At 55.7% G+C, this 26,861-nt stretch overlaps 1 protein-coding gene across 1 annotated transcript in view; it reads left to right on the plus strand.

Moving 5' to 3' along the window:
* The first annotated feature begins 17,383 nt into the window (after nt 1–17,383).
* The window catches only part of LOC144729966 (receptor-type tyrosine-protein phosphatase gamma-like), a 455,918-nt gene continuing 446,440 nt past the window's right edge, over nt 17,384–26,861 (plus strand). Inside the window, exons 1-2 of the mRNA XM_078610395.1 lie at nt 17,384–17,563; nt 17,966–18,623. Coding sequence (XP_078466521.1) covers nt 17,384–17,563; nt 17,966–18,623 — 838 coding nt within the window. The remainder of the gene's footprint in view (nt 17,564–17,965; nt 18,624–26,861) is intronic.

The raw sequence follows: 26,861 nt of genomic DNA on the forward strand, positions 1-26,861 counted from the left end.
ACAACACACCCACTCACCCACCCACCCACTCACCACACTGCAGGTCACAACAACACACCCACTCACCCAATCACTCACCACACTGCAGGTCACAACAACACACCCACTCACCCACCCACTCACCACACTGCAGGTCACAACAACACACCCACTCACCCAATCACTCACCACACTGCAGGTCACAACAACACACCCACTCACCCAATCACTCACCACACTGCAGGTCACAACAACACACCCACTCACCCACCCACCCACTCACCACACTGCAGGTCACAACAACACACCCACTCACCCAATCACTCACCACACTGCAGGTCACAACAACACACCCACTCACCCAATCACTCACCACACTGCAGGTCACAACAACACACCCACTCACCCACCCACCCACTCACCACACTGCAGGTCACAACAACACACCCACTCACCCAATCACTCACCACACTGCAGGTCACAACAACACACCCACTCACCCACCCACTCACCACACTGCAGGTCACAACAACACACCCACTCACCCAATCACTCACCACACTGCAGGTCACAACAACACACCCACTCACCCAATCACTCACCACACTGCAGGTCACAACAACACACCCACTCACCCACCCACCCACTCACCACACTGCAGGTCACAACAACACACCCACTCACCCAATCACTCACCACACTGCAGGTCACAACAACACACCCACTCACCCACCCACTCACCACACTGCAGGTCACAACAACACACCCACTCACCCAATCACTCACCACACTGCAGGTCACAACAACACACCCACTCACCCAATCACTCACCACACTGCAGGTCACAACAACACACCCACTCACCCACCCACCCACTCACCACACTGCAGGTCACAACAACACACCCACTCACCCACCCACTCACCACACTGCAGGTCACAACAACACACCCACTCACCCAATCACTCACCACACTGCAGGTCACAACAACACACCCACTCACCCAATCACTCACCACACTGCAGGTCACAACAACACACCCACTCACCCACCCACCCACTCACCACACTGCAGGTCACAACAACACACCCACTCACCCAATCACTCACCACACTGCAGGTCACAACAACACACCCACTCACCCACCCACTCACCACACTGCAGGTCACAACAACACACCCACTCACCCAATCACTCACCACACTGCAGGTCACAACAACACACCCACTCACCCAATCACTCACCACACTGCAGGTCACAACAACACACCCACTCACCCACCCACCCACTCACCACACTGCAGGTCACAACAACACACCCACTCACCCAATCACTCACCACACTGCAGGTCACAACAACACACCCACTCACCCACCCACTCACCACACTGCAGGTCACAACAACACACCCACTCACCCAATCACTCACCACACTGCAGGTCACAACAACACACCCACTCACCCAATCACTCACCACACTGCAGGTCACAACAACACACCCACTCACCCACCCACCCACTCACCACACTGCAGGTCACAACAACACACCCACTCACCCAATCACTCACCACACTGCAGGTCACAACAACACACCCACTCACCCAATTACTCACCACACTGCAGGTCACAACAACACACCCACCCACTCACCCAATCACTCACCACACTGCAGGTCACAACAACACACCCACCCACTCACCCAATCACTCACCACACTGCAGGTCACAACAACACACCCACTCACCCAATCACTCACCACACTGCAGGTCACAACAACACACCCACCCACTCACCCAATCACTCACCACACTGCAGGTCACAACAACACACCCACTCACCCAATCACTCACCACACTGCAGGTCACAACAACACACCCACCCACTCACCCAATCACTCACCACACTGCAGGTCACAACAACACACCCACTCACCCAATCACTCACCACACTGCAGGTCACAACAACACACCCACCCACTCACCCAATCACTCACCACACTGCAGGTCACAACAACACACCCACTCACCCAATCACTCACCACACTGCAGGTCACAACAACACACCCACTCACCCACCCACTCACCACACTGCAGGTTACCTCACTCCTCTCTCTGCTTCGTCCCCTGCCCTGCTCCGCCGTGGAATCTCCTTCCCTTCCCACCATCGCCACCACCACCATCACGACCACCACCATCGCCACCACCACCACCACCACCGCCACCACCACCACCACGACCATCGTCTCGATCCGCGCCGAGCTCTCACAAGAACGACTGCGCTCAATGCAAGCGACGCCGCTCGACTCGTACCTATTCACACCCTCGACGGTGCCGCTTGTTGCTCGCCGCTCGGCGTCTCTTGAGCCTTTTGGGCTTGGCAACTGCGGCGCGTGAACTCCCCCCCCCCCCCCCCAGGGGGGGATAGGAGAGGGGGGGGAGCTCCTCGCCTGCTGCCCGTCGCGGTTTGTTTATCCGCGGCCTCCTGCCGCACGCATTCAGGATGGAGCTGTTATCTTGTTCGTCGTAGCCCGATCTGACACCCCCGCTCCCCACAGCCCCCCCCCCTCCACAGCCCCCCCCCACAGCCCCCCCCCCCACAGCCCCCCCCCCGCTACCTCCCACCACCTCAAGATGCGCTCGGCTCTGTCCGAGGATGAATCGTTCTTTTTTCGCTTCACTCTGCCGTTCCTTCAATCTATCAAGTGCAGCCACCCAGGCTCGGTAGGGGAGGGGGCAGGGGAGAGGTGGGTGGGGGGGGGGCTGGAGGGGGCATCTCCTCCGCCTTCCCTCACCGCCTCCACTTCTGAATCTATATGCAGCAATCAACAAATGTGTGGGTGCAACATCTAGCAGCGGTGGCGATGGGCGGGAGGGAGCGGGATGCACGGTGGTCCGAGGCAGGTCGCGTCGTTACCCGCCGCTCTGTTTGGCCTTTCATCATCTTCATCATCATCTTCATCATCATCAACAACATCAGCTGCCGTGCTCTGTCCACTGCTGGACGAAGGCCTCCCCAGGCAGTCACCCTCCGTGCCAGGCGGTGGTGGCGGCTACGCTGCTGCCGCTGCTGCCGCTGCTGCCGCTGCTGCACGTGGCCGCTGACTACGATCACCCGGCGCAGTGGAGGCAGCAGCAGCGGGGGTTGGTGGATCACGCGAATGTTGTGAAACTCATCAACTTTATTTTTATATATTTAGATTTAAAATAAATGAAGAGATGTGTTGACGCTTCATGGTGCTGTGGCCCTCTGGGTGGAAGATTTGTGCCGGAAAGGCGCCGCGTGTTGACCAAAATTAAATTGGGGTCGATTACTCGGCTCTCTTTTTTATATAATATATAAAATGAAAACCAATACGTTGTTATTGAGGTACGCGCAGACAAGTCCGGTACAAAGCGCCGGGGGTGTCAGGGGAGGGCAAGGAAGGGGGGGGGGGCAGAAAACGGCAGGGGGGGGGGGGGGCTTTCCAGCGCTTGCACAGATCTCGGGGATGGCGACACGAGAAACTCGGCGGTGCTCAGCGATAGCGGGGGACCTCCTCCGGCTTGGGGAGGAGAATGTTTGCTGATGGGGGTGAGGGGGGAGACAGTCGCCAACATTCTGGGGGTAGATCGAGTGTGGCGACTCGCCACTGCTCCCAAATCCTACCTCCCGAAGGTGGGAACTCACCCCCCTCCCACAAGCCGTGGCGCGGCTGACGATGATGGTGTCACGAAGCCCCGGCAATCGTCACCTCCCGTCCAGCGGCACACGTGGGAACAAGGACTGAACAAGTTTGTTCGTTCTCCCCCCCCCCGCCCAACTATATCCGTGTTGCCCACTTCGGCTAGCCGAGCAATGGAACCGATGATCGGTCGAGTGAGCGATCGATTGCTCAGATAATTGGAGGTTCCCGGCTCGATTTTCCAGCCACAGCTTCGAGTTCATACCGACGGCTTCACCGACAGTCAACTTCACTCAAGATCGAGACGTCATCGTGACCAAAAGCCGCTGACGCCACCGCTGCACCTCTCACTACCCGTCCCTACCCCCCCCACCCACCCCCACCTCCAGATCCCGCAGCTGCATATGCACAGATCACCCGCGACGTGCGAGGATCTACCCCTGACCAGTCTCTTCCCACCATCTACCCTCAGACTCGCATAGAGACCCACAGACTCGCGGTGACACACAGACTCGCACAGTGACCCATACATCAGTCCTAACAGGACCCCCACTATTTGGCCTTAGGTCTTCTATATCCCTTGGTCTCTGGACTCGTGGAGACCACTCGAATGCTTCTGTTATTAATGGCTCTGGTGTTCTGGGCCAAAGACATCAATACCAGCCCGGGTAACGATTCATTCCCCTCTGGCCCCTGCGCTGGGATCTGATGATTTTTTACGAGTGTGTGTGGTTGCAATTCAATTCGAGAAAAGATTGTTTTTTTAATCTGAAATAAATAACCCCTCATTGCCAGATACGTCTCTCCTCATAAAAGATGTTTTCTACACATTCCATCAGCTGCCACGCTCTTCCGGGAGTGCATCTGAGAAGCCGCATTGGTTCAATACAGGAACATCATCATTATCAGAAGCAGGCTTGCTTCAACCAAATGCTGGGGAACTGCACTCTGTGTATCGGCAAGGAATTTATTCGTGTGAAATGGGTAGAGCCCATTGAACCATTGCTGCTGATAAAATGTTGTGGCTGTCTCTTAGCCGCATCAAAACACGTGGTGTCTCTTGGCCACAACTAACCACGTGGTGTCTCTTGGCCACAACTAACCACGTGGTGTCTCTCTTGGCCACACCTAGACACGTGGTGTCTCTTGTTCACACCTAGACACGTGGTGTCTCATGTTCACACCTAGACACGTGGTGTCTCATGTTCACACCTAGACACGTGGTGTCTCTTGTTCACACCTAGACACGTGGTGTCTCTTGTTCACACCTAGACACGTGGTGTCTCTTGTTCACACCTAGACACGTGGTGTCTCTTGTTCACACCTAGACACGTGGTGTCTCTTGTTCACACCTAGACACGTGGTGTCTCATGTTCACACCTAGACACGTGGTGTCTCTTGTTCACACCTAGACACGTGGTGTCTCTTGTTCACACCTAGACACGTGGTGTCTCATGTTCACACCTAGACACGTGGTGTCTCATGTTCACACCTAGTTACGAGGTGTCTCTTGTTCACACCTAGACACGTGGTGTCTCATGTTCACACCTAGACACGTGGTGTCTCTTGTTCACACCTAGACACGTGGTGTCTCTTGTTCACACCTAGTCACGAGGTGTCTCTTGTTCACACCTAGACACGTGGTGTCTCTTGTTCACACCTAGTCACGTGGTGTCTCTTGTTCACACCTAGACACGTGGTGTCTCTTTGTCGCATCTAAGCACGTGGTGTCTCATGTTCACACCTAGACACGTGGTGTCTCTTGGCCACACCTAGTCACGTGGTGTCTCTTGTTCACACCTAGACACGTGGTGTCTCTTGGCCACACCTAGTCACGTGGTGTCTCTTGTTCACACCTAGACACGTGGTGTCTCTTGTTCACACCTAGACACGTGGTGTCTCTTGTTCACACCTAGTCACGTGGTGTCTCTTGTTCACACCTAGTCACGTGGTGTCTCTTGTTCACACCTAGTCACGTGGTGTCTCTTGTTCACACCTAGACACGTGGTGTCTCTTGTTCACACCTAGACACGTGGTGTCTCTTGTTCACACCTAGTCACGTGGTGTCTCTTGTTCACACCTAGTCACGTGGTGTCTCTTGTTCACACCTAGTCACGTGGTGTCTCTTGTTCACGCCTAGTCACGTGTTGTCTCTTGTTCACACCTAGACACGTGGTGTCTCTTGGCCACAACTAATCACGTGGTGTCTCTTGGCCACACCTAGACACGTGGTGTCTCTTGGCCACACCTAGACACGTGGTGTCTCTTGTTCACACCTAGACACGTGGTGTCTCTTGTTCACACCTAGACACGTGGTGTCTCTTGTTCACACCTAGACACGTGGTGTCTCTTGGCCACACCTAGACACGTGGTGTCTCTTGTTCACACCTAGTCACGTGGTGTCTCATGTTCACACCTAGTCACGTGGTGTCTCTTGTTCACACCTAGACACGTGGTGTCTCTTGTTCACACCTAGTCACGTGGTGTCTCTTGGCCACACCTAGACACGTGGTGTCTCTTGTTCACACCTAGTCACGTGGTGTCTCATGTTCACACCTAGTCACGTGGTGTCTCTTGTTCACACCTAGTCACGTGGTGCTGCGTGAGAGGCTCTATGCTCGTGGTGGACCGCTGTGAGCGAGGAGACGCTCTGGCCTCGTGCGCCCATAGAGGGTTAAATAACCACCGGGAAGGAGATCAAAGCTGCCGCCTTTGGACGTTCATTACCGCGAGCGAGCGAGCTGGCTCCACCGCACTTTTGTTGTTGTTGTTTCATTATATCACTAATTGGAATTAATGATTATAAATACAACATTTCCCCGCTTTGTTTGCTTCATCCCCACTTTAGTTGTTGACGTGCGCCGCGCGAGTTGAACTTTGCTCAATCCGAGAGGCGTGTGACTGCCTCCTAGTCACTCTTCTATCGTTACCGCCGAGGTTACTTTTGCATGAACTTCACTCATTGATTTCCCTCCACGCGTGTCGAGGACTCGATCTATATCAGGTTGGCTAGTGTCCTACAAAGATCCCCCGTATAGCTTTAACATACTTTTGGGACAAGCGCTGTTAGTGAGCTACTGTGAAGGTCAGAACGGCACGGTCCTCGGCCTTCCATAAATCGACTCAGCCTCAAATGAGTACCTGGCGTGGTATTAAAACATCAGCACTAGGGAGACAAAGGCGGCCGGGCGGGGTGTTGGCCACCCACCCTTTCGGGTGCTGTGCCGGCCTTCATAGGTGCTCGCTAACAGCACTTGCCCCAACAGTCTGTTGAGGCTATGCGGGGTGCGTTTTACTTTCCTTCCTAGGTTTCTTCTAATAATTGAGGGAATACGGTGATTCTCGATTATCCACGGGCGGATTATCCTGCTTAAGAATTCCGTATTTACTTATTTATCCAGGAGAGCCAGTTTAAGCCAATTTATGATGAGTTGTGTTTATTATTATGCAAAGTGTAAGCATAAACCTGAGCACCTGGAACAAAAAAACACGCATTGTGCGAGGGCGCAAAACTCCATCCCCTTTACAGATGGAAACGCACGGCGATGGGTGTGTGTAGGTGCGAGTGTGACCGTGTTGGGTGTGTAGGTGCGGGTGTGACCGTGTTGGGTGTGTGTAGGTTCGGGTGTGACCGTGTTGGGTGTGTGTAGGTGCGAGTGTGACCGTGTTGGTGTGTGTAGGTGCGAGTGTGACCGTGTTGGTGTGTGTAGGTGCGGGTGTGACCGTGTTGGGTGTGTGTAGGTTCGGGTGTGACCGTGTTGGGTGTGTGTAGGTGCGAGTGTGACCGTGTTGGTGTGTGTAGGTGCGAGTGTGACCGTGTTGGTGTGTGTAGGTGCGGGTGTGACCGTGTTGGGTGTGTGTAGGTGCGGGTGTGACCGTGTTGGGTGTGTGTAGGTGCGAGTGTGACCGTGTTGGTGTGTGTAGGTGCGAGTGTGACCGTGTTGGTGTGTGTAGGTGCGAGTGTGACCGTGTTGGGTGTGTGTAGGTGCGAGTGTGACCGTGTTGGGTGTGTGTAGGTGCGAGTGTGACCGTGTTGGTGTGTGTAGGTGCGAGTGTGACCGTGTTGGTGTGTGTAGGTGCGGGTGTGACCGTGTTGGTGTGTGTAGGTGCGAGTGTGACCGTGTTGGTGTGTGTAGGTGCGGGTGTGACCGTGTTGGGTGTGTGTAGGTGCGAGTGTGACCGTGTTGATGTGTGTAGGTGCGAGTGTGACCGTGTTGGTGTGTGTAGGTGCGAGTGTGACCGTGTTGGTGTGTGTAGGTGCGGGTGTGACCGTGTTGGTGTGTGTAGGTGCGAGTGTGACCGTGTTGGTGTGTGTAGGTGCGGGTGTGACCGTGTTGGGTGTGTGTAGGTGCGGGTGTGACCGTGTTGGGTGTGTGTAGGTGCGAGTGTGACCGTGTTGGGTGTGTGTAGGTGCGGGTGTGACCGTGTTGGGTGTGTGTAGGTGCGGGTGTGACCGTGTTGGGTGTGTGTAGGTTCGGGTGTGACCGGGTTGGGTGTGTGTAGGTGCGAGTGTGACCGTGTTGGGTGTGTGTAGGTGCGGGTGTGACCGTGCTGGGTGTGTGTAGGTGCGGGTGTGACCGTGCTGGGTGTGTGTAGGTGCGGGTGTGACCGTGTTGGGTGTGTGTAGGTGCGGGTGTGACCGTGTTGGGTGTGTGTAGGTGCGAGTGTGACCGTGTTGGGTGTGTGTAGGTGCGGGTGTGACCGTGTTGGGTGTGTGTAGGTGCGGGTGTGACCGTGTTGGGTGTGTGTAGGTGCGAGTGTGACCGTGTTGGGTGTGTGTAGGTGCGAGTGTGACCGTGTTGGGTGTGTGTAGGTGCGGGTGTGACCGTGTTGGGTGTGTGTAGGTGCGAGTGTGACCGTGTTGGGTGTGTGTAGGTGCGGGTGTGACCGTGTTGGGTGTGTGTAGGTGCGGGTGTGACCGTGTTGGGTGTGTGTAGGTGCGGGTGTGACCGTGTTGGGTGTGTGTAGGTGCGGGTGTGACCGTGTTGGGTTTGTGTAGGTGCGGGTGTGACCGTGCTGGGATTATGGGAGGGAGCGAAGGCGCCGTCGTTCTCGGTGCGGTCCGCAAGAGCTGTCCCGTCAGCGCCGCAGCGGGGCGGTGGGCGCTGTGGGAACAGTTCGTAAAGAGTTCACTCGCTGTGCCGCCTGCTCCTGGCGAGCCAAGGTGCATGGCCTCCTCCTCGATGCCCACCCAAGGGAAGGGAGTTTCGTGGGTGAGTTGGTGAGTGAGTGGGTGAATGAGTGGGTGAGGTAGTGAGTCGTGAGTGAGTGGGTGAGTTAGTGAGTGAGTGGTTAAGTGTGTGAGTGAGTGAATGAGCGAGCGAGTAAGTTGTGTTGTAGTAACCTGCAGCGCGGTGGCGATGCTTGATTGCGGTGTATTGGTGGACGAGACGAATGAGTGAGTGTCTTGTAGTTCGAGTCCTTCAACGAGTGGAACATTCACGGGAACACTAACCGTGTTAGTAGCGATGGAAGAGTCTCCGTGAGGCGACTCTGCTACATAAATGACCACGTTGGGCGCTGGCGAGATGTTGACCAGATCATTCAGAGGCGAATCCTCTCAATGGAGAAACTCACCGGGCGGTAGGCTCCTGCCCCGTCCGCACTGAGCCAGAAGAGGCGGAATCCTCCACCTTGGAGCCGTCATCACCCGCACAGTCCCATCGCGGATCGATTCTCACGCGATCGGCGTCAATATTGCTCAATTAGTGTGGCCCCTGGCTCGAGGAGCTACGTTGCGCTATTGATATTTAAAGGAGATGCCTGGAATGTTGTTATATGTAGAATATTCCAAGCGGTTAGGAATTCACGTACATTTGGTCGAGTGTAAAGTTCTCAGTGATACCTCTGCTGATGCCATTTTCTCTTTTAAAAGTAAGACGCAACACGGCGGGACTGTTAGTTACGCTGAGTTGGTGTGTTTTATTTATTGTTTGTTATTGTGTATTATTTAAGCTGCCTTGTTATGTATTATACAGTTTTGCGTCGAACTAGGACCCATATCTAACACACACAACACAGAGGGGCCTCTGCGTACAAACACGTGGGCAGATCACCAGCATTGTCTCAAGCGAGCCTCGCTCTGCTGGTGAGGCACTGACCGTCGAACCCGGTCCTCGGTGAGTCTTCTGCCCACGTTTGAAGGAATGCGGCTGAAATGATTCACTCGACGAACACCGTTGCAGCTGATTGGATGCGTGAACAAAAATGTCAGTGAATATACACGCGCATTGTTTTAACGCAGCGGAGACAGACACGTGTGTGCAGGAGGCGTGTTGTTAGTCTGCGTAGTTATATTGCTTCCGATAACGATTGCTTGGGTTACCGTGCAGCTTCCAGAGCCATCAATTTAGAGGCCACAGCAATTGCGTGGGTCGCCCCCTTCCCCCCCTCTCCCTCCTCCCCTCTCTGTCCTTCCTCCTTCACCACCCCCACCTCTCCCCTCCCTTCCCACCCCCAAATTCTAATACCCGGGACACACGGTAAGGGAAGGGAGTCCGCGTGTAGCCCGGATCCGGGGTCACGAGGGACCGGGAGTCGAGGACGCGCCTCGTTTAATGCCCCGGCACGGTTCGCTGCGCCGCCGGGGTCATCACGACAGCGCCGGGCAACACGCGAGGCGCCCCCCCATCCCCTCCCTCTCTCGCATTCACTGTGTTCCGCCCCGCAGGGCGACGTCGAGAATGCCACGTCTACGATGTCTCTGTCTCCCCTATGTCTCCCCGTTGTCTCAGTCTCCCCGATGTTTTCCCGATGTCTCAGTCTCCCCGTTGTCTCAATGTGGTGTGTGCGATGTGCGGTGTGCGGTGTGTGGTGTGTGGTGTGCGGTGTGTGGTGTGCGGTGTGTGGTGTGTGGTGTGCGGTGTGCGATGTGCGGTGTGCGGTGTGTGGTGTGTGGTGTGCGGTGTGCGGTGTGCGGTGTGTGGTGTGTGGTGTGCGGTGTGTGGTGTGTGGTGTGCGATGTGCGGTGTGCGGTGTGCGGTGTGTGGTGTGCGGTGTGCGGTGTGTGGTGTGTGTGGTGTGTGGTGTGCGGTGTGTGGTGTGCGGTGTGCGGTGTGTGGTGTGTGGTGTGCGGTGTGTGGTGTGTGGTGTGCGGTGTGTGGTGTGTGGTGTGCGGTGTGTGGTGTGTGGTGTGTGTGGTGTGTGGTGTGCGGTGTGTGGTGTGCGGTGTGCGGTGTGTGGTGTGTGGTGTGTGGTGTGCGGTGTGCGGTGTGCGGTGTGCGGTGTGCGGTGTGCGGTGTGTGGTGTGTGGTGTGCGGTGTGTGGTGTGCGGTGTGCGGTGTGTGGTGTGTGGTGTGTGGTGTGTGTGGTGTGTGGTGTGTGGTGTGTGGTGTGTGGTGTGTGTGGTGTGTGGTGTACGGGGTTGAAAGCCGTAGTGTAGTAGGTAACGCGCTACACTACGTTCCCGGAAACCCGAGTTCGATTTCCGCTCACAGCCAACCCCGAACCGGTCCTGGGCCTCCCCTAGGTCGACTGAGCCTCACATTAGTACCTAGAGAGACAAATGCGGCCGGGCGTGGGTTTAGCGACCCACCCCTTCGCGTGCCGTGCCGCCCTTCATAAGTGCTACTCGCTAACAACACTTGCCCCCAACAGTCTGTTACGGCTACACGGGAGGACTTTGTCTTTGTGTGGTGTACGGTAGACGGCGGGGTTTGTGTGGTATTTGTGCCACACGAGCAGCATGTGAGGTCTGGAGGGGGAGGGGGGGGGGTTGTTGGTGGGGGGTGGGTGGAGTGGTGGGGGGGTGGTGGGGGGAGGAATGATGAAGCTTCAACTGCCCTGGCTAACGTGTCCGATGGGCTGAATTTTAAACACGATTGCCTCGTTCTCATTGGCCTCCTCACCACCGTCATGCAAATGTGGTGATCTCTTGTGAGCGACTACGATCATGATCGCAATGATGTGCACACCTCGTCTCGATGGTTTGCCGTGAATATGCTGAGGTCACGGTCACCGATTTGTTTTCCAGGCAGAACACGGCCTTTGTGCGTGAACGCGGAATCGACGCTTGCGCATTTGCTGCCAAACTCGGTTTCGCAAATGCCTCTGCAATACAGCACTGTTTAACTACGCCGTGCAATTAAACGGATCCCAATGAACGCGACAGCATTTCTTTAATTGTACTAAATTATCATGCATGGTGGTAAATATCAAATTCTCACTAATTGCTGTGCTGGTAAAACGTAACACATTATTTTTAAAATAATCATTATGTGCTTTTTTTGCGAGCGTCGCCTGCATTAAACGCAGTGCTGGATGCTAAACTGGCTTCTATCCCTGGTGCTGTGCTTGGTTTTGTAATGGATACTGATCGTTGTTCTATCCCTGCTGCTGCCCCTGGTACTGAACTGTAAACACTGAACTTTGTTCTATCCCTGCTGCTGTCCTTGGTGCTGAACTTAGTGCAGTGTCCGGTGCTCCTCCTTGGTGCTAATAAAAGGTAACAACGATCACGACAACAACGCTATATATGCATTTAATCAGACCTGCCTCACCGGATCTGTAAACTTTATGCAGGAGAGGCCTCCTGCGTTCGGGTCGTACGGCCAACTAGATTCGTTGCCGGGCCCTTCATCTCGGTCGAGCACCGCGCGGCTCGGTTCTCCGCGCTTGTTTCCCCCATTGTTTTGCCAGAACACCCCCAACACCCCCGCCCCCGGAGTAATCTGACAGCGGACCATTGTTAACATAATGTGGCGTTCATTAATGTTCGAGGAACGCTGAGATGGGCGGCAGGGGGCGTGGTTATCGTTGGGAAACAAACCTCCGGCGGTCCCGTGGTGGAGTCGTTCCGGGCTTGGTGATTGTCGTACAGAGCTGGGGAGCCGGGGGGTGGGGACAATTAAAGCCGCGCGATTGGTGCGGCCAACGCCACTCGCTCTTTCTCTCTACAAAGCTGGATCCCATTAACTGTCGAGATAACCAGCTCAGCCCGTGGCCACGTCGCGTTTCGGTGGACATCTTTAATTGAAAGGACTCCACGCGGCTTTGATAACCCCCGCACTGGCAGTGCGCATGTAGAAATGCGCTCTGTAATTGGTGTCAGAGTTGCGCTCTTGCTCGGCGCGCCGAGCCGCACGCGATCAAAACAATCAACGAAGTTTGCGAGATCTCCACGTCCCCTTCAAATGTGGCAGCAGCGGCAGCGGCAGCCGGAGGATGAACCACGGGGCTTTGTGTGCTCACTGCCCTGCGACAACCATCGCCAGCGTCGGCGATTAGAGACGGAGCGCCTTTGACGTCGCGTATTTCACGCGATCAGGAAAAGCGTTAAATACGCACACACTCACATTCAAAAGAAATATTCGTTGAAATCCGTCCCCAATAAAATCCTCGCTCGCGAAAGGCAATTACGCGCGTGCAATAATGCGAAATCTCGCGAAATGTGTCAAAGAATTAGGACGAACTCGTGAACGCGTGCGGCGGGCACTACTTAACGAGGTGTAATCCGGGTTGAGCTCCGAGTTTTGGCGAATTTCAAAGATTGAAAACAGAAGATCAGTGTGTGGACCACTGGTGATGTCTCTCTATTAGCGCACAATGCTGCGAATACTATGCATACCATTACACATTAATTATCAAACACTGTACACCCGCCCAGAGATTGTTTGCGGGTTTTTTGTTGTTGTTATCCGTATTAATTGAACCCAATGCCACGGCCGCTGAATATCTAAAAACGAATGAATGAATACCCAACAAGATTGTTGGTTTGCCACTTGCAACAGTGAACTTTGGAAACCCCGTCAGACTGTCGCGAGATCCCGGGGTGGATTGCAGCCACTGTGGATAGCGGAGCGCGGCGTGAGTGGTGCCACGGTGGCTAGGAGATGTTAACTACCTCGACTGGTTCTAGATTTGAAGCTTTCGTGACTGCAATGATTCATATTCTTAGGTTTTTTCGGTAAAGTCACGTAGGTAAAAACATTAAAAAGTAAAATAAAATAAAATAAAAATCACGACGTTTCGGAGGCAACACAAGCTTCCGTCTTCAGGTGGTACCGTCACAGCCACGACAGCTGTATCAAGTAAATGAGAGATTGCAGGAGCTACCACTCCGTATACAGGAGGTCGTGGGATCGATCTCGACCCTGAAGCCTGCATTTTCAGAGTTTGCATGTCATTCTCTCTATGTTTGCGTGTGTTTTTTTCTCTGGGTTCTCCGGTTTTTTCTCTCCACATTTAGAATCAACATGCGTTTCGAGCACTTGGTAGATATACATTTCGACACAATAGAGGTTGTTTTGGGGTCGATAGCGTAAATATGAATGTGCCGTTAAACCCGCCACTACTCGACACAGGCAATGATTAAGGTTTTTCACGTAAACAAAGCGTGGCAATTCGTTACGAGTTCAGTACACCCGTGTGTTGGGGAGTACACCCACAAAATGTACCATTGAGTAGCTGGAGCGATGTTTAAACATCGCCACTAGGGAGACAAAGGCGGCCGGGCATGGTGTTGGCCTCCCGCCCCCTCGCGTGCCGTGCCGACCTTCATAGGTGCTACTCGCTAACAGAACTTGCCTCAACTGTCGGTTAAGGCTACACGGGTGATCTTTGTTTTGTTTGGGGTGGGTGGTTGAGCAGAGCGCCGGGTCGCGAGAAGCTGAGCGCCCAGGTCGAGGTCAACTTGAGCCAATCATCGCCCGCCGCCGCCACCTCTCGGCAGAGGTCGAGTTTCCAGCCACGCTGGAAGTCCTCGCTTTCTTTCTTGCCACTCAGCGCTTCTGCCAGACGCCACGGGGGCGAGAGGGAGTGATGTGTGGCGAGGAGGATGAGGAGAGCGCGGTGGGGTGGTGGGTAGGGGTGGTGGGTAGGGGGGGGGGGCGCGGGGAGGGGGGAGCCAAAGAGAAAAACTACCGGATGATGCAAGTCTGGTGCCAAGCGGCCAATGTCGCACAAGGAGTATTGTTTAATTAAATGGAACGCGCGGATCAATAGTGGCCGGCGACAAGAGCTGGGCAACACTCTCTTTCATTCTCACTCTCCCCGCGTGTCTCTCTTGCTCCCACGGTCTTTTATTCATGCCCCCTCGCTCTCCCTCATGCAGGCTCCGCGTGCTCTCTCTCTCGCTCTCTCTCGCTCCCTTTGCTCATTTAAAATCTCTCTCCTCCTTTGCTCTCGTCCGGCAATTATTTTTTGTTTTCACCCCCCCCCCCCCACACTTCCCTCGGCACCCGCAGTGCGCTCGTGGTGTTTGTCCATAAAGTGATGCGAATCATCATCGATGCGCCCACTCCTGCGATGGTGCGATGCCTCTAAACCCATTAAATCGGGGGCGGGGGGGGCAATGCAGTGGGAGGGTGGGAGAGGGGCGGGGCTAGGGAGGGGGGGGGTTGTAATGCTCCATAACCCCCATTATCAAATTATGAGTCCTCCGTGGCGAATAAAAAGGTCCGGGGAGCCACAATTATGGCTCGCAATTTATTCCATTCCGATTTGTTGTTTTTGTTGTTGTTGTTGTTGCGTTTGTGCCTCTCTCGCTGTGATTTTTGTTGCGTGAAATCTCGCGGGCGAACGAGAGGCCCCCAGCATGGCCCGCAGCGCTGTGTCGGGGAGCGTCGCCTCGTCCAAGGGCAGCAGCTCGTCGTGATGCTAACTCTGTGCACTCAATGTGTGCGGCGCGTGTGCGTGCGTGTGTGTGTGTGCGTATGTGTGCGTGCATGTGTGTGTGTGCGTGTGTGCGGCGCGTGTGTGTGCGTGTGTGTGTGTGCGTATGTGTGCGTGCGTGTGTGCGGCGCGTGTGCATGCGTGTGCGAGCGTGTGTGTTTGTGTGTGTGTGTGTGGCGCGTGTGCGTGCGTGTGGGTGCGTGTGTGTGCGTGCGTGTGTGTGCGGCGCGTGTGCATGCGTGTGCGAGCGTGTGTGTGTGTGGCGCGTGTGCGTGCGTGTGCATGCGTGTGGGTGCGTGTGTCAATACGGCGCGTGTGCGTGCGTATGTGTGCGTGCGTATGCGTGCGTGTGTGTGCGGCGCGTGTGCGTGCGTGTGTGTGCGTGTGTGTGTGTGCGGCGCGTGTGCGTGCGTATGTGTGCGTGCGTGTGTGTTTGTGTGTGTGCGTGTGTGTTTGTGTGCGGCGCGTGTGCGTGCGTATGCGTGCGTGTGTATTTGTGTGCGTGCGTGTGTGTTTGTGTGTGCGTGTGTGTTTGTGTTCGTGTGTGTGCGCGTGTGTTCGTGTGTGTGTGCGTATGTGTGCATGTGTGTGCGCGCGTGAACGTGTGTGTGCGCGCGAGTGCGTGTGCGTGCGCGCGTGTGCGTGAGCGTGTGTGTGCGTGTGTGTGCGTGAGCGTGTGTGTGCGTATGTGTGCATGTGTGTGCGCGCGTGAACGTGTGTGTGCGCGCGAGTGCGTGTGCGTGCGTGCGTGAGCGTGTGTGTGCGTGTGTGTGCGTGAGCGTGTGTGTGCGTGTGTGGATGTGCGCACGTGCCCGTGTGCTGCGCGTGCCCGTGTGTGTCTGTGCGCACGATGGCTTCTGTCAAAAGCGGCGCGTGGCGCTGCTGGAGCTGGCGGTCGCGCAGTGTGGGTCGCCACTAGGTGCACTCGGCCATAAATTTAATATAACAGTAGTCTGTGCCTGTGGGGGGTGACCACCCCGCTTTCACACCACAGCCTCGCCAGGGCTTGCCAGGTGTCGTAGGCGTGGAACAGCGAGGGCTGCGACTTGCTAGGAGATGGCATCACAGGTTTTGTCGACGGACTGGATTAGATCCGTCTGCGCAGAGCTTCGAATGATATCCCCTCGTATGCTTGATCGGGTTTCCCCGGGCCAAATCGCAATCCCGATTCGTGACCATGAATTGAACCGATGCAACACGTGGCATGCTCGCCCATGCGAACGCCATGAACGGAATCGGACTGCTGTCACCGTGAACAGAGTGGAACAACGCAGACGTCCAAAATAAACGCCTCGTTTGAGATCCAAACATCGTACACCTCCTAGCTTTGACATTCCTCTTCGAAGACGCCGGTGGTGGTACCATCAACAGCGTCAGAACGTCAACAGGCTGATGCGCACACATCCTTCATAAATTAATAAAATGAAAACACAAGCAACAGTAGTGCGATTGTGGCCACTCACACCAAACTCTAGATCCACGAAGTAAACCCATAGAGATCCGTAGAGATGTGTAGGGGTGTTACGGAGGGGCTGTTATAGAATGGGATCACACGGGAAAGAAACACAGTGGGCGTGGCTATGTCGGTGCACGGAAAGGTGCTCCCAGCGACGTCCGCATCGGGCAGCCTGGGGGGCTGACTCGGAGCTGGGATCCCCCGGGGCCCCACCCCTCAGCGGGGGTTTTGGTATAAAAGGGGATGAGCCGGAGGGCTCGGGGAGAGATGTTGAAGCTAACCAGTGAAGACAGAAGGTCGTCTAGATAGAGCCCTGGACTCCCTTGGATCGCCGCCCTTATCAGGGCCGAACAGGATCGAGCCAGCGGCATGGTCCCGAGAGCCAGAGCCGGTGCTCTTGTAAGAGCTGGTCTGGGACTCCGGGTACCGTGAGCCCGACTTACCAGTGTCGGCTAGCTAGCCTCCCCTAGCCGTTAGTGGAGGACCAAGAGGTAGGCTAGGCGTAGCTAGAGGGTGTATTCCCAGTTAGACGGGTGAGGGGGCCGATACCCCCTCCAGTGTTGTATGTCCAGGGTTGTGCTGTACCCGACACGGAATAAATACGTGTGCCTCCAACCCCGGCGTCCAAGTCTCCTGGAACATTATTACATCTGGTGTTAGAAGTGATCTGCTACGAACATGGACACGCGACGGACGGCTCGTGCCAGGGAACCGGGGGCGGAGGACACCGCTGCCGAAGTTGAGCCCGAGATGGCTGAAGGCGACGCCGAGCAGCCGGGGCCGGGTCCATCCACACCGCAGCATCTGGATGGAGGGAAGCCGTCAGCAGATGGACTGCGGCAGGCTCACGCGAGACTGGTGGAGCTACTTTACGCTGCTGCCGCCACGATTGACCAAATTATGCGGCTGGGGGATGGTGGACCGCCACGGAGCGACGACAGCCGACGGGCAGCACGGGTTCCCGCCACTTTCACGGAGCCGGATTCTGAATTTCCCGCCATCGCCGCAGCGACTGCAGAGGGCGTGGCCGGGCTGAGCCTCGTGTCCGACGTCGTGCGTACAGTGGCTGCTACGTCATCAGGAGCGGCCAGCGAGTCACCAGTGGTGCGACCGGCGATGCCACTCATCGTTCACGCCGAAGCCGAGCCGAGTGACGGGAGCAATGGGGGGCGACCTTCGACTGCGGCCGCTGCGTTGCACCAACGTTTACCTCCCCTCAAGGAGTCTGTGGGCGAGGATGGTGACTGGGGCGGCTTTCAGCGGCGCTTCCTCGCACACCAGGAGATGGCGCAGTGGACAGATGCCGAGGCTCTCCGCGCGCTGCCGGCGATGCTAGACAGCGATGCCCTCGGCACTCTCACCTCGGCGCCGAAAGCCAAGCGCGCCACGCTGCAGATGGCGCTTCAGCTGCTGGCTGCAGTCTACGGACCACCTTCTGACTGCAGAGAGCTATTCTACGATCGTCAGCGGGGTGCCAAGGAGTCGCCCCTGGCGTATCGCACAGCTCTCCTGGCACTGGCAGGAACGGCTTTCCCGCGAATGGATGACGAAGGAGTGGATGCCATGGTGACGGAGAAGATCCTCTTGCTGGCTGACGAATTGGATATTGTCGTCGTGGCGCAGGACGACGCTGAGATGTCTTCCCTCCAGGCCGCACGACACCTCCACGCCAACTTACTCTCGCAGCGACGAAAGGCCAGCAAGGCGGCGACCGGCCGTGCCGTGGTGGCAGCCACCCGCCCGGCGGAGGAAATTTGCGCCGTCGACCGTCAGCTGGAGTGGAGAGCGGGAGTACGGCCGGCTCGGGACGGACCGAGCCGCCTCGACCAGCCAAAGTCATCGGGAGCGCTCCCGCGCTGCTACAATGGCGGCCTCCGGGGTCATGTGGCCTCGGGATGCCGGTCTCCTCGGCAGCGCGGTGCGATGCCTCGACAGGACGCCGCGCCTCTTCCCAAGCTCCAACAACATAACCCGGCGAGTCGCGGCACCCCACATGGTTGGCCTACACACACACCCATCACACACTCATGCACCGCAACGAACGGGGGTCTGAAATTGCACACCGTCGCGCCAACACGTACCACTGTGGGGACTAATATCCAACCCGGCCAGTGGTTCGTGTTGGCCCATCGCGTTGTGGCCGCGTCGTCGGGGTCGTCAGTCGTTGTGGGGCACATTGATGGGGTTGAGGTGCGCATCCTGGTCGATACGAGAGCATCGGCGACCATTATTTCGGAATTAATTTACAACATTCTTCCTGTTCAGAGCCGTCCTTTGCTGCCCGTTGATGTTCCGTTCTATGCTGCTAACGGGGGCTCACTTGGCATCATTGGACAAATTCGAGCGCAAATTTGTATCGGGGATATCAAATTTTCTGGCCCAATTTTTGTCTCCTCCTTGCTGGCGGTTCCGTGCCTGCTGGGGACGGACTTCCTGGCCAAAATGCCGATCCGTATCTTAGTCGACCAGGGCTGTATTGAGCTCCCGTCGGGCCGACGTATGTCATTTCTGCCGTCTCCCTCTGCGGGTCGGACGGCGTTCGCGACGGTACCGGCGCTCGTCGATAGAACGGTACGCGTACCGCCGGGGGCCCAGATGCTGGTGCCTCTTAAACTACATCGGCCTTTTGCTAAGGGGATTGGGGACCAGGGGGTTCTGCTGGGACCGTCTAGGGTCGGGGTTAGCGGACCTCACTTAATTCCGGCCCAGACCATCGTTAAAGGGGACGGGGACCCTTTCATCGCGGTCCTCAATGTGGGGTCGCGGACGGTGGTGGTTCCACAGGGGACCGTGCTTGCGCATGCAACGCCGGTGCCCTATGAGGAGCCTGTCGTAAATCACGTAAGCGCTGCCCCTCTGCCGCGACCACATAAGGACAGTAATGAGGGGTGGCTCGAGGCGCTTTGTGCGGGATCGACGGACCTGTCAGACTTACAGCGTCAAAAGCTTCAAACATTGCTGCGTGAATTTTCCGACGTTTTCAGTCGGAACAAATACGATCTGGGCTGTACTCATCTGCTGCGTCACCATATTGATATGGGTGACAGCGTGCCAATACGCTAGAATCCTTTTCGGTTAAGTCCCGCCGAAAAGGACCATGTCAAATCGGCCATTGATGACAAGTTAGCCGCCGACATCATTTCTCCTTCTACCAGCCCTTGGGGAGCGCCGATTGTCTTAGTTAAAAAACATGACGGCTCGTTGCGGTTTTGCGTCGATTTTCGTCGCCTCAACAAAATTTCTGTTGCTGACGCATACCCGCTCCCACGGATGGACGAATCGCTTGACGCCTTGGCGGGGGCGCGATTCTTCTCCACATTGGATTTGCTTTCGGGATTCTGGCAGCTTCCTCTGGACGATGATTCGAAACCCAAAACTGCATTCCGTACACCGCACGGCCTGTTCCAATTCAACCGTTTGCCGATGGGACTCCACTCAGCGCCGGCAACTTTCCAGCGATTGATGGAATTGGTCTTGGCTGGGTTACAATGGGACTCATGCTTGATTTATTTGGATGACGTTATCGTCTTTAGCAAAACATTCGACGAACATCTCCAGAGGTTGCGGGCGGTTTTCCTCAAAATGCGGGCTGCTAATTTGAAATTTAAACCCCAGAAGTGTCATTTGTTACGCGAATCTGTGCGTTATTTGGGACATATTGTCGGACGCTCAGGTATTGCTACCGATACCGCCAAAACGCAGTGTGTCAGCTCCTGGCCGACTCTCACCTCTGTGGGAGAGGTCAGGAGTTTCGTTGGATTTGCGTCGTATTACCGACGGTTTGTCGCGGATTTTGCAACGATTGCAAAGCCCTTACATGCTTTGACATCTAAAGGGGTCCGGTTTCACTGGGGACAGGAGGAGGAGGCTGCTTTCCGATCCCTCCGGGACGCTCTGGTAAAGGCTCCTCCTTTGGTTAACCCTGATTTTTCCAAACCCTTTTTGCTCGACACGGACGCGAGCAACACGGGAATTGGGGGCATGCTTTCGCAGGTGGTTGACGGCGTGGAACGGGTAGTAGCGTACGGTAGTCGGGTGTTGTCTCCAGCGGAGCAAAGATATTGTGTCACCCGTCGGGAACTGTTGGCAATTGTTAACTTTATCCAACAGTATCGCCCATATCTGTACGGTCGGCATTTCACCGCACAGATCATGCGGCACTACAGTACGCCCTGCGAGTTCAACAACCATCGGGACAATTGTCTCGATGGTTGGAGATTCTCCAGGACTTCGATTTCGAAACTACGTACCGTAAGGGCGTTCGCCACACCAATGCGGACGCTCTGTCACGGCTGCCAACCACCTCCGAATGCGCATGCCTCCTGGGGTCGGGGCGTTGCAGGCCTCCGAGTGACATGTCCGTTCCGGTCCTGGCGGCCGCCGCTGATGCAACGTCGATGACGGGTTCGATTGCACAACAGGGAAAAGATTCCTTGCTGGGGTTGCCTGTTGCTGAATGGGGGCGCCTCCAGATGGAGGACACCTCCCTCCTCGCGTTGCGTCGTCGCGTCGGAAGTGCTGGGTGGGAGGGGTGTGATGTCGACTCATGGGAGATGGTCCAGGGTCTGTTAATGCATTGGTACGGGAGATCCCATCGACACCGGCTGGTGGTCCCTTCTGGTTTGCGGGGTAAGGTGGTGTGGGCCGCGCATGAGCGTCTCCTCCACCTGGGGACTCAAAAGACCCTCGCCATGCTCCAGCTGGATTTTTTTTGCCGGGCATGACAAGGGATGTCGGGGATCTGTTGGGGTCATGTCCTCGGTGTGCGCAACGTAAACCACCAGCACGGGAGTCTAACCCGCCTTTGCAATCCATCAGAGTTTCCAGGGTCAACGAGCTTGTTGCGCTTGATATTCTGGGCCCATTCCCCGCTACCTCCAGGGGCAACAGATACCTGTTGACCGGGGTGGAATATTTTACGCGCTGGCCTATGGCCTGGCCCCTTGCCAACCAGTCGGCAGCAGCCATCGCGGAGGTCTTTGTCCAGGGATACGTCCTGGACAAAGGTGCTCCGGAGCGGCTGCTGACCGACCAGGACAAACATTTTTCTGGTAAACTTCTCCAAGAGGTCTGTGAGCTCCTGGGCACGAAAAAAATTCGTACCTCCCCATATCATCCACAAACTGACGGGATGGTGGAGCGTCTGCATCGAACCATCACGTCAATGCTGTCCCAACAGGTCTCAGACTCACAGACCGATTGGGACCTTCAAATTCAAGGGGTGTTGGCAGCATATAGAATGGCTCCCCATGCGGCCACGGGATTTTCCCCCTTCTTCCTGATGTACGGCCGCGAACCTGACCCACCTGTTCAGACCCAGCTGCAGATCTCCACGCCGCGGGGTAAATCTAAATTGGCCGACCATGTGAAATTCAATATTGCTAAATTAACAGAGGCACGGGAGGCTGCTATGCAAAATTCCGACCTCCACCAGAAGGCTAACGAGAGGCTCAGGCTGGGTCGGGCGCACGTGCTGCAGTGGAAACCAGGTGACAGGGCATGGTTACACTGTCCCCAAGTACCACTTGCAACCTCCTCTAAACTGGTGCGGCCGTGGCGGGGTCCTGTGGAGGTGGTTCAGGTTTTGCGGCCTCAGTGTGTACGTATCAAATGGGGGAAGCGGCGGTGGTTTGTGCACCCCTCCAGATTGAAACCGTTCGTTGCGGTCCGAGTTCCCACTTCACACACGCATGGCCAAACATGTGGGGGGTCCGCCGACTCCCAGGGTCCGCCTCCGCTGCTCTCACCTAACGTGCTGCCGGCTGTCCCGCCCCCAGGTGCACCGGGAGTGACGGGCTCATGCCCGCCAACCCCTCCTGGGGATGCCGAGGGTCACGCGGCAACAAAAAGTGACTCACTCGGACACGGACGGTTGCCACCCAACAGTCCGCCATCCGGGGTTGCCCCGTGTGACGGGCCTGCTGCAAGAACGCGCGCGAAAATGCGCAGACTTTTGTGATGCCCGGAGGATTGTATATATGTTGTGTTCACTGTGTGTTGTGTGTGTGGTGTGGTTTCCTGCTAATTGTATATATGGTGCTCTTACGGAATTCGTATTTATTCGGGGGGGGGGTGCGTCGGGTTTTTTTCTCTTCTTGCTGTTGTTGTTCTTGTTGTTGTTCTTATTGTCGTTATTGTTGAAAAAAATTGTGAGGCACACGCGGGTTCAAGGGGTAAATACACTTTTATTATCGTTTTGTTGCAGCCGGGACGGCTGCGAGCTGTACAGGGTGGGGTGATGTAGGGGTGTTACGGAGGGGCTGTTATAGAATGGGATCACACGGGAAAGAAACACAGTGGGCGTGGCTATGTGGGTGCACGGGAAGGTGCTCCCAGCGACGTCCGCATCGGGCAGCCTGGGGGGCTGACTCGGAGCTGGGATCCCCCGGGGCCCCACCCCTCAGCGGGGGTTTTGGTATAAAAGGGGATGAGCCGGAGGGCTCGGGGAGAGATGTTGAAGCTAACCAGTGAAGACAGAAGGTCGTCTAGATAGAGCCCTGGACTCCCCTGGATCGCCAACCTTATCAGGGCCGAACAGGATCGAGCCAGCGGCGTGGTCCCGAGAGCCAGAGCCGGTGCTCTTGTAAGAGCTGGTCTGGGACTCCGGGTACCGTGAGCCCGACTTACCAGTGTCGGCTAGCTAGCCTCCCCTAGCCGTTAGTGGAGGACCAAGAGGTAGGCTAGGCGTAGCTAGAGGGTGTATTCCCAGTTAGACGGGTGAGGGGGCCGATACCTCCTCCAGTGTTGTATGTCCAGGATTGTGCTGTACCCGACACGGAATAAATACGTGTGCCTCCAACCCCGGCGTCCAAGTCTCCTGGAACATTATTACAGATGCGTAGAGACCCATGGAGATAGACTGAAGACGAGGCACGCGAGAGCGATTGTGGTTATGCAACCCAAACTATGCACCCACACAGTAATCCACTGTGGTGCGGCGCTCCTTCAACGGATGACGAGGAACAGCAAAACGACACGAACTCTCTCTCTCTGCTGAAGCCCTCTCGTCGTGGCCACGGACCTCGACATTGGCATTCACCTCCTGACCCGCATCGCTGCCGCCTATCACTCGCATGCATTGAATGGAATGGAGAGCTACTGGCAGGAGACAGACAGAAGCTTCATCCTCCACCACCGCACACGATCCTCAAAAACACGAGAGCAGAGCTCACGTGGCAGGGTGCGAGTGGACTGCCCCCGTCCACCACGTAGCCCCAAGACGCTGCCACCCTTCGCCATTTCATTCGCCCGACGCGTCTGTGGGGCTGGCTGGACCCCCCTTCTGTGGGGTCCGCGTTGGCACCGGCGCACGGACAGCGAGCAACAGCGGATGGGGGAGGGGGGTGTCACAACGTCCCGAGCAATGAATAATTGAAGATGAGTCGTGGGTTGAATGGAGGAATTAACCCTTGGGGCGTCAGTCGTTCAGGCGACCTTCCCTCCCTCCACGGGCCAACTCGGAGCGTGTGTGTGAGCGTGTCTGTGTCTCTGTGAGTGTGTGTGTGTCTCTGTGTGTCTGTGTGAGCGTGTCTGTGTGAGTGTCTGTGTCTCTGTGAGTGTGTGGAGCGTGTCTGTGTGAGTGTCTGTGTCTCTGTGTGTATGTGTGAGCGTGTCTGTGTGAGTGTCTGTGTCTCTGTGTGTGTGAGTGTGTATGTGTGTATGTGTGAGCGTGCCTGTGTGAGTGTCTATGTCTGTGTGTGAGCGTGTCAGTGTGGGTGTCTGTGTGCATGTGTGAGCGTGTCTGTGTGAGTGTCTGTGTGAGTGTTTGTGTCTCTGTGTGTGTGAGCGTGTCTGTGTGAGTGTCTATGTCTGTGTGTGTGTGAGCGTGTCAGTGTGAGTGTCTGTGTGCATGTGTGAGCGTGTCTGTGTGAGTGTCTGTGTGCATGTGTGAGCGTGTCTGTGTGAGTGTCTGTGTGAGTATCTGTGTCTCTGTGAGCGTGTGTGAGCGTGTCTGTGTGAGTGTCTGTGTCTCTGTTTGTGTGAGCGTGTCTGTGTGAGTGTCTGTTTCTCTGTGAGTGTGTGTGTGCGTGTCTGTGTGAGTGTCTGTCTTTCTGTGAGTGTGTGTGAGCGTGTCTGTGTGAGTGTCTTTGTGAGTGTGTGTGAGCGTGTCTGTGTGAGTGTATGTGTCTCTGTGTGTGTGAGCGTGTCTGTGTGAGTGTCTGTGTCTCTGTGTGTGTCAGCGTGTATGTGTGAGTGTCTTTGTCTCTGTGTGTGTATGTCAGCGTGTCTGTGTGCGTGTCTGTGTCTCTGTGTGTGTGAGCGTGTCTGTGTGAGTGTCTGTGTCTCTGTGTGTGTGAGCGTGTCTGTGCGTGTCTGTGTCTGTGTGTGTGTGTCAGCGTGTCTGTGTGAGTGTCTGTGTCTCTGTGTGTGTGTGTCAGCGTGTCTGTGTGAGTGTCTGTGTCTCTGTGTGTGTGTGAGCGTGTCTGTGTGAGTGTCTGCGTCTGTGTATGTGAGAGCGTGTCTGTGTGAGTCTCTGTCTCTGTGAGTGTAGGTCTGTGTGAGCGTCTGTGTGTGTGTGTGTGAGCGTGTCTGTGTCTCTGTGTGTGTGTGAGCGTGTCTGTGTGAGTGTATGTGTCTCTGTGTGTGTGAGCGTGTCTGTGTGAGTGTCTGTGTCTCTGTGTGTCAGCGTGTATCTGTGAGTGTCTTTGTCTCTGTGTGTGTATGTCAGCGTGTCTGTGTGCGTGTCTGTGTCTCTGTGTGTGTGAGCGTGTCTGTGTGAGTGTCTGTGTCTCTGTGTGTGTGAGCGTGTCTGTGAGTGTCTGTGTCTCTGTGTGTGTGTCAGCGTGTCTGTGTGAGTGTCTGTGTCTCTGTGTGTGTGTGTCAGCGTGTCTGTGTGAGTGTCTGTGTCTCTGTGTGTGTGTGAGCGTGTCTGTGTGAGTGTCTGCGTCTGTGTATGTGAGAGCGTGTCTGTGTGAGTCTCTGTGTCTCTGTGAGTGTAGGTCTGTGTGAGCGTCTGTGTGTGTGTGTGTGAGCGTGTCTGTGTCTCTGTGTGTGTGTGAGCGTGTCTGTGTGAGTGTATGTGTCTCTGTGTGTGTGAGCGTGTCTGTGTGAGTGTCTGTGTCTCTGTGTGTCAGCGTGTATGTGTGAGTGTCTTTGTCTCTGTGTGTGTATGTCAGCGTGTCTGTGTGCGTGTCTGTGTCTCTGTGTGTGTGAGCGTGTCTGTGTGAGTGTCTGTGTCTCTGTGTGTGTGAGCGTGTCTGTGAGTGTCTGTGTCTCTGTGTGTGTGTCAGCGTGTCTGTGTGAGTGTCTGTGTCTCTGTGTGTGTGTGTCAGCGTGTCTGTGTGAGTGTCTGTGTCTCTGTGTGTGTGTGAGCGTGTCTGTGTGAGTGTCTGCGTCTGTGTATGTGAGAGCGTTTCTGTGTGAGTCTCTGTGTCTCTGTGAGTGTAGGTCTGTGTGAGCGTCTGTGTGTGTGTGTGTGAGCGTGTCTGTGTCTCTGTGTGTGTGTGAGCGTGTCTGTGTGAGTGGCTGTGTCTCTGTGTGTGTGTGAGCGTGTCTGTGTGAGTGGCTGTGTCTCTGTGTGTGTAAGCGTGTCAATGTGAGTGTCTGTGTCTCTGTGTGTGTGTGAGCGTGTCTGTGTGAGTGTCTGTGTCTCTGTGTGTGTGTGAGCGTGTCTGTGTGAGTGTCTGTGTCTCTGTGAGTGTGTGGAGCGGTAGTGTAGCAGTTAGCGCGCTGCCCTACAAACCTGGCGACCCAGGTTCGATTCCCGCTCACGGCCAACACCAGTGACGATTATCTGAACCGGTCATGTTTCTCCCCTAGGTCGACTCAGCCCAAAATAAGTACCAGGTTCGGTGTGTAAACATCGCCACAAGGGAGGCAACGGCGGTCGGACGTGGTGCTGGCCACCCAACCCCTCGTGTGACGTGCCGGCCTTCATAGGTTCTGCACGCTAACAGCACTTGCCCCAATGGTCTGTTAAGGCTATACGGGGAGGGGGGGTCTTTGTCTTTGTGCCTAGGAGCACGGGAAAGGTCATCTTCACTTATTGATAAAATGAAAGAGACACATGGGTCTGGCAATTTGCCGCTTTGATGCTAATGGAGACATTGGCACTTTTGGTTGCCGCAAAAATCATTCCATAGTGAGAGCATTTGTCAAGCGGAGGATCTCGGGGTGTGAAGGAGCGTGTGTGAGCGTGTGAACCCGACGACCCGAG

The sequence above is a fragment of the Lampetra planeri genome, chromosome 34 (assembly GCF_965212315.1).
Source record: "Lampetra planeri chromosome 34, kcLamPlan1.2.h2, whole genome shotgun sequence".
Lineage (NCBI taxonomy): Eukaryota > Metazoa > Chordata > Hyperoartia > Petromyzontiformes > Petromyzontidae > Lampetra > Lampetra planeri.